This window comes from Antedon mediterranea, chromosome 8 (genome assembly GCF_964355755.1).
Source record: "Antedon mediterranea chromosome 8, ecAntMedi1.1, whole genome shotgun sequence".
NCBI classification, from domain to species: Eukaryota; Metazoa; Echinodermata; class Crinoidea; order Comatulida; family Antedonidae; genus Antedon; species Antedon mediterranea.
In genome coordinates this window covers 26,392,039-26,403,933 of record NC_092677.1, presented here as the reverse complement: position 1 = coordinate 26,403,933, position 11,895 = coordinate 26,392,039, and the positions used below count along the sequence as shown (strand labels likewise).

At 34.4% G+C, this 11,895-nt stretch overlaps 1 protein-coding gene across 1 annotated transcript; it reads right to left on the bottom strand.

Moving 5' to 3' along the window:
* Positions 1-6,829: 6,829 nt before the first annotated feature.
* On the bottom strand, positions 6,830-10,855 carry LOC140057741 (uncharacterized). Its single transcript, XM_072103462.1, has 5 exons — positions 10,847-10,855; positions 7,697-7,942; positions 7,331-7,591; positions 6,869-7,047; positions 6,830-6,836 (listed from the first exon to the last, which is right to left on the bottom strand). The coding sequence occupies exons 1-5, from the start codon at positions 10,853-10,855 to the stop codon at positions 6,830-6,832; spliced, it is 702 nt and encodes a 233-aa protein (XP_071959563.1).
* Between the last annotated feature and the right edge of the window lie 1,040 nt (positions 10,856-11,895).

The window sequence follows — 11,895 nt, the reverse complement described above, 5'->3', positions numbered from 1 at the left end:
GTCACGTGTCCAAGAAGAATAAACTTAGGGCCTATAGAATAAACAATATTATACCATAAAAAGAACAAATTTATGTAGGTTTACGAAAACTATCGATTGAACGTAAAGTTATTAAACACCGTAATACTGACTACATAATTACATGGAATTTATAACAATTTTTACTTGTGAATGGTGACTATATAATTTAACAATGTTATGAACGACCTAACATATAATTATTAAATCACTGACAATGTACGGTATTGAATACACATTATAATTACAAATACATCACAATTTACATATTTTGCGTATATATACAGTATATCTCTACTTTCCATTCTAATGAAATATAACATGCCATAGATAAATTATAGTGTACTAGATGGCACGCTCGCTTCGCTCGCGTACCATCTAGGTCGTGCCCACAGATGGTTCTCGAATAAACAGTATTTCCAGCGAGGAAAAAATGGAGATTTCAAACAGTGTACGTACCGCAGGACTATAATACATATTGTCGTTTACAGAAACAAATAAATATACACAATGATTTATGTAGTCAACCAAAATTAGCACCCTGGGAATTACTTCCGAGAGAAAAACAAAATGAGTCAAATTTTTTTATTTGGACTCATTTAAACAAACCCAATTTGTGTTTTGTATGTAACATTAAGGGTTGAGGGATGGGGGAAGAAGATAGGTACAAAGAGGAAACATTTTAAAATATATTCTTATCCACTCAGTAACGAAATATTGTTTTTAATGTTTTATAGGCCTATAAATAATATACCACTAAATACAGTAAAACATTTACGATTTAATACGGTACTTTGTTAAAACTCTCACTGTCATAGTCGATTGAAATAGTAAAGTACACCACTACGACGTTTATATATTTTTAAATTATTAATTAATACAAACGTTGAGAAGCAACTGTCAGTAATAACGTTTATTTATTTGTATATTATATGTTTATAATCTAACAGTAGGGCCTACCCACACTCACAGTAATAAAGTTTATTTGTATATATTTTTATATTACATCTAACAGTACCAACACTCACAGTAAGAAATTTGCGATTCAAATTGCGATCAAAAGTGGTAATACCTTAACAGTATTGTACAGCATTGCAATACTATTTATGTTTATTCTCCAAGGGGGCCCATAAATCTAAATCTATACCTGTATGGTTAAACCAAATAATTTGGAATGTTCCATTCATCACAAATCAATACATTTGTAAAAACGTATATTAAATGTATCAAAATAGTATTTTTTAAAGAAAATCGGCCTGTCTTCAACATTATGATGCTGTACTCGAACTGTTCAACCGGTTTTCAGCTATTAAAAACAATTATCGTAGGAGGAGATAGGAAAATGCGAAGCCTCCTCGCATTTTTGTGGCGGGTATTTTTCAAGATGGACATCCATTAGACAGTGTATACCACGATCGGAAAACACCCTATTTGGGGCAAATCGTTGAACCTAAATTCGTTTTAATCGTCAATAACTAATTATCTAACTTAATTTAATTAGTAAACAGGGTTACATCAGGTGGTTAAAATCAGTACCGAAAGTACGAACCAACTTTATATACCATCGAGTAAAAATTCTAGAAGTAAGGCGCGATTTACCGAATTTTGTCCTTACGTAAATTTATATATTTTCAACTGTACAGCTCATGTTATTCTAATGACTATAGAATTCGTCAATGGGGGTTTAGAATGGTGGTTATTTTTTTCAATTCCATAAACATTTTAGATTATAATAAAAATAAAACTCATTAATTTAAAAAAAAAGAAAAAGAGGTCATTATTATCATGGGCGATTTAAAAACTAAAAAAAGAATATGTAAGCGACAAAACTCGCAAAGACAAGGAAAACCACTGGGAATTACTTCTTAAAACCACAAAACCGCTTTCGTAGCCAGGCGCGGATTTAAATATGTGGCTCAAATACTTATCCACTGGATAGCTAATCTAGTAGTATCACTAAGCAGCTGTGCAAGCGGGGTGATCTTATCTCTAACCCAACGACCCCCGTCATAAATCAACTTCCACCAACTCCGTTCCTTTTGTGAGGTCTTAATTGACCCATTTTCGTCTCTAAACACTGCAAACCTATTAGTCTTGTTCCCTGCGTACAATTTGTATATACTATGATCCTTAGTCGTTATTTCAATTTCCGCATCTCTCAGAACCCAATTTTCTGTCTCGCAAATCAGTCTTTTTGTAGCATCAACGAAATCTTTCTCATCGTCATTTATTTTAGCGTTTAATTGTTGAACATCCTTAAGTGTAATCACACTTCCACAATCAATCTTGACCGGCTCCTGTTTTAAAACCATAATTATTGTTTATGTACAACGATTATGGTAGTATACAAGTTGTGATATTATATATACTTCATATTTTTATATTTTATCGATAGGATGGTGAAACAACAATATCAATTCATTTAATTTAATTGATTAAAACAAACAATGTATTATTAAACCATAATTCATTCACAGTTGATGACGATGGACATTTTAGTTAACATTCTGCCATGCTATAAAACAAAATACCTGATTACCTTTTTTCCTGTTCTCTTGTTAATCTTAATTGACCCATCTTCTTCTCTAAACACTACAAATTTATTAGTCTTGTTTCCTGCATACAGGGAGTATGTTGAATAATAAGTCGGTATTTCAATTTCTGCATCTTTAAGAACCCCCGCTGGTGTCTCGCAGACCAGTCTTTTAGCAGCATCTAAGAAATCTTTATCATCGTCATTTGTTTCAAATTGTAAATCTTGAACATCTTTAAGTGTAATCTCACTTCCACAATTAACTTTCTGAATTAAAACAATTTGCGTCATTATGTTAGTATAGTATATACAAATAATGTGTGTTTTATGTTTTTTATTTATTTATTTTTTATTTAACAACATATTTATACAGGATTATACACAATCAAGTAGAAATATACCTGTTTTACATTGTGGTCCTGTCGACAAACACGGATACAAATTTAAATCTATGTTATAAATTCCAATACTTTAAAGTCAAATATAGCAAAAGACACTTGGTTACTTCCTCTTCACTGATTTCTTTATTTAATGGCCTAGGATTTCCCTAAAATGAATCTATATTTCGTTTGCTTCCGTCGTAAAATTTGTTTTCGAAGTGATTGCCAATTACTTTCGCTATTCCATTTGGTGAGGCAATAAACTTTTTGTTAGCATCAAACACTTTTGGATTTTCGAATGGTTTTCTATTAAGATCTTTCACTGCTTTAAACATTTGGGCGCCCCTTATCGCTTTGTCGATATCCAAACTTTTCTGATCAAGTTCTTTGTTGTTGCGTGTTTCAATTACTTTTTTTTTTAATATCATGCATGATTTTGTTTCTTTTTTGCTTTAATGATGTACTAAGCTTGCCCCAAGTCTGTATTGTTTTTTATTTTTATTTATTTGTTTTTATTTCGACTGCGATTTTTGTCTGAAAATACAGACTTGTGAAACACGTATAGAAATCGATTTGCAGACCGCAAACATCCGATAAATGACGTAGGTTATCATACCGTATTTGGCTATATGGGGCGGACGGTATGTAAATATGGATTTCGAATCAACCAATAATCATTTTGTTTCAAAATGAAAAAGATCGAGTACGTACAGTGCTGAATGTACGATCGAGACTGTTGAAATATGAAATCGTGTTGCCAAGTTGTTTTGTTTATTAATTGTTTAGTCCTTAGCCTAGGCCTCCTTCGTAGGTCCTACTCAATTCGCACGTATGACCTGCCAAATAAAACGCGCGCCAATAAGGTAGGCCTACATACCACCACCGGCAGGCAGACAGGGCTACACCACTACACAGAACAGGACAGGGTCTGGGTGGGAATTAAATCAAATTATCTCCGCGTAATATTAAATGATCCATTCAATGTTTGATTTGCGGAGAAGCAAGACGAGTTTTCATGGGAAAAATCCCATCAAATGTTTACCAGACTACTACTAGGCATACGGTAATATAAAATCATTTCTAGCCTTCAGAAACTTTCATTAATGTTCCCAAGTACACATTTTCTAAACGTAACATAGCGCATGCGTACCTTCTTAGTTGTTGAGTCTTTGAAATTCTGAAACATGAATATTAAAACGGTGTACGAGTGAGTAGCCAATCGCATGCAGCTGAAACTAGTCAACCGGATAATCGTATGCACCACGAATTCTTGGTGTCAAACCACGTGACTTGTGCGTGTTTCCCCAGGCGGAGTATCCAAACTCAAGTAATACACGTATGAAACGCCATATGTGCAAAAATATTTATATTTTTACTAATATTAAGAAAAAACAACGTCTGGAGCCCACTAGACTAATGATGTACGTTCGATTTCCGACTTGCAGTTAGCTTTTTGTTGTCTAAGTTCTTTTTGGTGCGTTGATAGGCGTTGAGTTCAAGTGTCGTCGTATGTCCTTTTGTTGTAGCCGACCTTTTGTTTTGGTCCTATTGTATGTTTTGCAGCTGCCTTCACGACGCTTTTCAATTTCTGCCATGTAACGGCTGGCTGATCCGGTTTCACAACAACATCTATGCATTCTTTCAGTTTTTCTACGTATAAATTCCTAGTTTCTTCGCTTGTCACTAGCTTTTCACATGCAAATAAGTTAATGTTTTTGTTAGTGTTTTGTTTGTTGACGCGATGCCATTTTAAGTTGAATATTGTGATTACTATTCTGTGATCACTATCTAAAAGTGTTCCGTTGTATGACCTAGCGTTCTTTAGGAGAGTCTTGTATCTACTTTTACATATAACATTATAGTCTATTTGAGTGTACAGTTTGATCAGTTCTCCTTTGGAATTTCTTCTCTGTTGGGACCATGTAGTTATATGACGTGCTGAATGCTGAAACGCGCTTTTATTTATGAATAAATTGTGTTTTTCACAGAAATCTATGAGTGTTTGTCCATTTTTGTTTCGTTTTCCTCTAGAAAATGATCCCATACACCTCTCGTCATCCCGTTTTTTTCCTACCGAAGAATTAAAATCACCGCAAAATAAGTAATGTTTTGTTACCGTATCGCTTGAGAAGGCCTTCTAGGTCGGTATATAGTTTGTTTATTTCGTCTGGTTTCGTGTTTGCTATGTATGTATTCGGCGCATAAACGTTGATCAAAGTTATTAACTTTCTTTCGTGGTTAGTTGTAATACCGATATTCTTTCGGAACATTTCCATACTTTGTGTATACTCGGAACCCATTTCCTACCAATATAAAATCCACTCCCATCGGGACTCACATAGTGAAATCAGTGAAGAGGAAGTAACCAAGAATCTTAAACGCCTAAACAACAGTCGAGCAGCAGGTGAGGATGGTATCCCAGGAGAACTACTAAAATACGGTTCCGCTGTTCTAGCTCCAATGATTTCAGACATTTTAAATCAAATATTTACAAAACATGAATTCGTGGATATTAATAAAGGAACACTCATAGCACTACCAAAACCGGGTAAGGAAAAGGGTCCAACTAAGAATTTACGACCTGTTATTCTACTTAACACCATACGCAAGTGCCTATCGCTTATAACACTGGATAGAATTACATCGAAAGTAGACGCATTCTTACCACAAAGCCAAAGTGGGTTTCGCAAAGGCAGAAGCACAAGTAATATTGTTTTTACACATAGATGGCTTATAGCTAAAGCACAAAAAGAACAAAATAAATATTTACATAACCGGTATAGATATGTCAAGCGCGTTTGACACCGTGGATAGAAACAAACTCCTCGACATACTCAATTATAGACGAAGATGAACTTAGGATCGTTAGATTTCTGCTGAGTGAAACCGGACTAAATCTAAAAATAAAAGGGGCAAAAGAACAGCCAATATTCCAAACCAACATCGGCACCCCTCAAGGAGATAGCTTAAGCCCGGTCTTATTCACTGTTTACCTTGAGTCTGCGCTACGAGGAATCAGAACAATTATCCAGAAATACATCAAGAGATATCATATGCTGATGATGTAGAGTCTAAACAGCAAGCATAATGTAAACGAATTTGAACGCCATCTATCAACTTTCAACTTAAATGTAAATAAAGAAAAAACAGAACACACTATTGTAAGACGAGAAAAAGAGGACATACAAGAACAATGGAGAAACACGAAAAAAGTAGGATCGCTCCTTGGGGACAGACAAGACATAATTAGAAGAACACAACTAGCGCGTGTAGCAATGACCAAACTAAACTCGATGTGGCTTCGAAAAATCAAATTAAAAATACGTATCAAGCTGTACAACTCACTTGTTAAAAGTATATTACTCTACAACTCTGAAACATGGGGACTCGTAAAATCATAGGTATCAGGTTCCCAGACAGGATATCGAACATAAATTTATACAGAAGGACAGGAACAAAACCGATTTCATTAGAAATAGTCGACGCAAGATGGAGACTATTGGGTCACATACTTAGACAAGACCCATGTACACCAGCCGACACAGCAATAAGCTATTATTTCAGCAACACTACCAATATAAAATTTCGAGGAAGACCGAGACCCACCCTACCAATAACTCTCAGCAACGCCCTACTCATCCTTTATAAGCATAACACAGACATTAAGTATCCCGGACAATTGAAAACTAAGAAAGACATGAAACAACTTAAAGAACTAGCCAATGAAAGATCAGACTGGAAGAAACTGGTAAAAGAGATTTACGGAGCAGCCCAAGCGGAAATATCGGCAGACTTTTCAGCGGAAAGGCAATAAATATATAAATATATATAGCAAAAGACCTGATTACGTACCTTCGGTATCGCCTTCTTCATTATCTTAATTGACCCATCTTCCCCTCTATACACTTTAAATGTATGAGCCTTGTTCCCTGCATACAATGAGTATGGTGGATCAGATGCTAGTTCAATGTTTGCATCTTTACGAATCCACGCTGGTGCTTTGAAGACCAGTTTTTGTGTAACTCGAATAAAACCCTCATTAGTATCATTTGTTTCCAAGTATAAACTTTGAACATCTCCAAGTGTAATCTCGGTTCCACAATGAATTTCCTGTACCTGTGTTAAAACAATACTCTTTAAGTACCGTACATCGGTTATTGTAGTATAATAAAATAGTTTGTTTGTTTGTTTTATTGGTTTATCCACACATTTTAAAATAAAAGATAAAAATTACAAATTGCAAAAAAGATAGAAACATAACTTAAAAATTACAATAAAACATAAAAACATCAAAAATGTGCAGATGGAGGTCAAAATAAGTTGCGGACAACTTTAAGTCGTGACCACCAATAGTAAGATTATATGTCATTCCGGTAAATAAAGCCAAACATCTTATTACTTTGTTTATTGCCTTCTTTTTAGTTTTAATTGACCCATCTTCTTCTCTAAACACTACAAATTCATGAGTCTTCTTCCCTGCATACAGTGAGTATGTTGAATCATCAGTCGGTATTTCAATTTTTGCATTCTTAAGAACCGACGTTGGTGTCTCGCAGATCAGTCTTCTGGTAGCAGCAAACAAATCTTTATCCTCAATATGTGTAGCGGATTTTAAACTTTGAAGATGTTGAAGTGTAATCTCACTTCCACAGTCAACTGCCTACATTAAACATTGTGCATCGTTATGGTATAAGTAAAGGAGGCCTACTGTATGATTTTATCTTGTACACTTTAAAGTTGTAATTAAAACAAAACCCCTGATTACCTTGTTTCCTGTGCTGTTTGTCTTAATTGATCCATCTTTACATCTATACAATGACAATTTATTATCCATGTTCCCTGCGCACAATGAGTATGGTGGATCAAAAGCTATATGAATCTCTGCATTTCTAAGAACCCACTGTGGTGTCTCGCAAATAAGTATGTTAGTAGCATTAAGAAAATCTGTATCATTTATTTTAGATTTTAACTTGTGAACATCGTCAAGCGTAATCTCACTCCCACAATCAATCTGTGTTAACACAATGTAATATAAACATCAATTATGGATTGTATTACACTAGCCTAATAATCATGTAATAATAATTGAACATAAATAATTAAGGCTAAGCAATGAAAAAACAACTATAGTCGAACGTAAATAGCCGTATTACGTGTTGACAATAGTCGCTATTAACACTTTTCCTCTTTCTTTAAAATGGTAAGTGTTCTTTTTGTAAAATTATTAAGCTTGGATATGGATAGTCAGCAGCCCATGATATTGCCATATTGTAAATATGTTATAAGTGACATTGTGTAGGAATGTTTCATTTTGTTGATAATTCCTATAAGATTATAATAGTTTTCTTGATAAATAATGTTGGTTATTATTTTGCAGTTTTAATCAAATTATAAAATTCTGTAGGAAATAAAAACCCAAAAAATAATTACTCTAGGCCTACTTATAAAAAGGCAAAAGAAACGGTTAATGTTAACCAAAAACCATTGTTTAGGTAATTTTTTTGCTTTTTAATTAAAATTTTTAATTATTAAGTTTTATTAAAATTTTGTCAGGAAATAAATTTTATTTTCAAATATGCATAATGGCATATTCAACAGAAAATGTTTGAAAATATTTTTAGTGGGACAATAGGCTTATATCGTTTTCGTTACTACAATTTCTTAAAAATATAAATAATAATTTATGATCATCATTTTCAGTTTTTTTTTCTATTTGTTTTTTTAATGTTTGCAAGTAATTTATTTGAAATAAAGTTTTTTTTTAATTCCTTATTTTTTTAATAATAAAAGTATTAAAATAGAGTATTAATATAGGATTGAAGAGAAATAATGTAGTTGTAGTCGGCGTAATAAATATAAATTAGAAATAATAACCCAATGCTTAGAGGCTTTGAGTTAAGTCTGCAAAGGGATATTTTGTTTTCTGTCAAGATGGTCAAAAGCCTAATTTAAAGAGTACCTGTTATTCCATAAGCATTCAGTTTATTTATTAAATTGTATGGTTAATGACATCGAAAAGGCTTTGAATATAAGTCAATAAATATTATACAGATATTGACTGCTTAGAGGTTAAATATAAGATTTGACATCCCCGAGGGAATGATATTAAGTTCGAGGGAATATATATTTCCCGAAGCGCCAGCTGAGGGAAATATATATTCCCCGAGAACTTAATATCATTCCCGAGGGGATGTCAAATCTTATATTTAACCGATATAAAAGGCAATATCTGTTATATTATATAGCCAAGAACAAGTCTGCTGGGTTGGGTGAAGCTAGGCTAGGCCTAGGCTAGGCCTCCTATAGTATTTGTATTGTATTTAAAACAAGCCTGCCTAGACACCTTACCTTGCGAAGAATAATATACAGATAATTACTAATTGATGATTCCTTGGCAATAAAATATTCACTTAGGCCTAGGTCGTTTAAATTAACAGAAGAATTTCCATCAATAAGCCTATTAATAATAATATTATAATCAGGTAGGCCGAATAAACAATTCGTCTTCTCTCGATCTTCGAGGAGCCGAATCACCGGATGTTCAGCGCGTACTAGTTACTAGGTTACTACCGTGAGTATTGACCAATCACAAACGGTGTTTCATCACATTTAGGGTGGACTTATAACAAATGAGGGCGCTATGTATGCATAGCTTAAATAGTTTAGAAGATTAATTTCTTCAAGCAAATTCCGTGGCCCAGCGGATGAAACGTTGTCTTGCGATGGAGTGACAATTCCACCCGAGTTCAAGATCGAGTAGATGACTTTTGTTTATTTATCGGCAAACTCGAGTGTTGCACACGAAAATTACACAGTCAATATCATCGTACTCGAGAATTTATATGATTAATGACAGGGGACACGATTATTACGCGAAAATTACACAGTCAATATCATCGTTCTCGAGGATATATACGATTTACGATCCTCGCAGCGGTAGTCATGTGATGCAGTTTCAACCAATCACGTTCGCGTATTTACATAGGCTATGTAATATATATAAATATATATAAATATATAAATATATAAACACAATAGGCAAAGAACACTAATTCTAAACCGCTGAAAGATGAGGGCGTATCAATTTGATCTCTGTTGCGCGTGCGTACAACTGAGGACTAGTGCTGTTCCGCCGTACCACGCCGAGAATGTTAAAGAGTCGTTAACCAATCGAGTTCGAACAATACCATGAAAGCCCCAGTGGTCTAATGGTTAGGACATCTGCATATCAAGCAGGCGGACCGAGTTCGAGTCTCGGTTGGGGCGACTTTTTCTCATTCTCACAGATTTCCTCATCTTTATCGTTTCAAATTAAATATATAAATATATATATATATATAAATATATCTTCTTTGTTTTCTACTCTTATTCAGACTCCACCCTGGCTCCCTTTGTTATATTTCTTTTATTCCTGTCCACCCAGGCAGCACTTGCCAGCTTTATACTATGACGTTATCCCAATTCCTTCACTTGCACTGATGAAGGGCTAGTGTTGCCCGAAAGCTCTGCTAACTTTTCTGGCTGTTTACTTTACTTTATCGTTTTGATTTAGCTTTTCGCTTTTTATTTTTGTATCTCCATTGAGATCCAGCCACTGATACCCACAGCATTGTCATTTTTTTCAGTAATTTGCCTTTGGATTTATATAAATATATATATATATAAATATACTTTTTAAAAATAATTTGTTATATTATGTTCTAGAACAGTAGATGTTGTTTTTTAATAATGTTTTCGAAATCCACATTAACTTTTATTAAGAATATTGGATTTATATTTTAAATATGTAATTATAATATACAATTTAAAGTAGATGAAATTTTCATTGATTTTAGAAAATAAACGAAGTTAACATGGCCTGTAATAAGCTTGACAATAACAATGTTAGATAAAATAATTATGATATTAAGTTTACCTTTGGCATGTTGAGTTTAGGTTATATTAAATGCAGAACATCAACCAACCATACGGTTTCATTTATAACCAAACGTAGAAAATCGTATTCTCAATTTCCGAACTCAGAACATTCGATCAAGCTTAGGAGGAGAGAAGCATATAGGTAGTGTTAATATAAGTTTGCGGTACACCACGTATGTTATTTCTGAAAAGAACTGTTGAGTTTCTCGACGCTTCGATCAATATGCTGCGCTTTGATCGTCCTCAGGAGTGAGAATATATAGACAGGCAGCCCAGAGACATTTGGTTAGATGAGCTAGGTACCAATATCTGACTATTTAAGTGTGTTGGAGGTCACTTTAAGTCAATAAAAATGCGAGTCTGCCGGGTACCCCCAGGCCTGCTGCGTCTAGACCGGGGGGACCCCGAAACGTGCTAAAAAATCGACCCCGGTTAGATGAGAGAGATACCACCTAATTTTACCACCATGGGATGCCCATTGACATCCTTATACCAGTATCACAAACGACAGACTTTTTCTCTGCTGCAAAGGGCACGCCAGACCCCCCCCCCCCCCAGGGAGGGCCTAAAAAGGGGTTAGCATAGATGCACTCAAAATTAATGCCAAATGAACAAGTTGTGTTCATACAATACTAAATGGATAACAACAGACTAATTGTCTGCTGCACCGCAAGTGCCAGACACCCTATAGTTTGACTAGAGACCCCCCTTCCCCCAACTAGCCCAGCTTAGATATTGTAGATACCACCAGCAACCAATGTAATATGATTTAGCACATTGTAAGCAATACTAAATGACCTATTACAGACTATCTGTACGTAATATTTTTTTTTTCTATATTCTTCTTTCTTTCCACGAATTTTGTTGCACGCATATCTCTAATTCTGGACAACATAAGATGTATAACTTTGTCATAAGATTGACCTCTATCTGAAGATGACGTAATAAGGTTTTCGGTCCCGTTCGAGTTGCGCAGCGTAAGTTACGCGCGATTTTATGAATTTCAATGATTGATCATAGATTGAAAACCAAAAGTCATTTTGTATT

Excerpts from the sequence above, each read along its gene's own strand:
- LOC140057741 (XM_072103462.1), bottom strand. Across the intron at positions 7,592-7,696 it reads CAAACAGCACAGGAAACAAG|GCAGTTGACTGTGGAAGTGA; the intron begins GTAATCAGGGGT and ends TGTTTAATGTAG. Across the intron at positions 7,048-7,330 it reads AAAAGAAGGCAATAAACAAA|GTACAGGAAATTCATTGTGG; the intron begins GTAATAAGATGT and ends GTTTTAACACAG.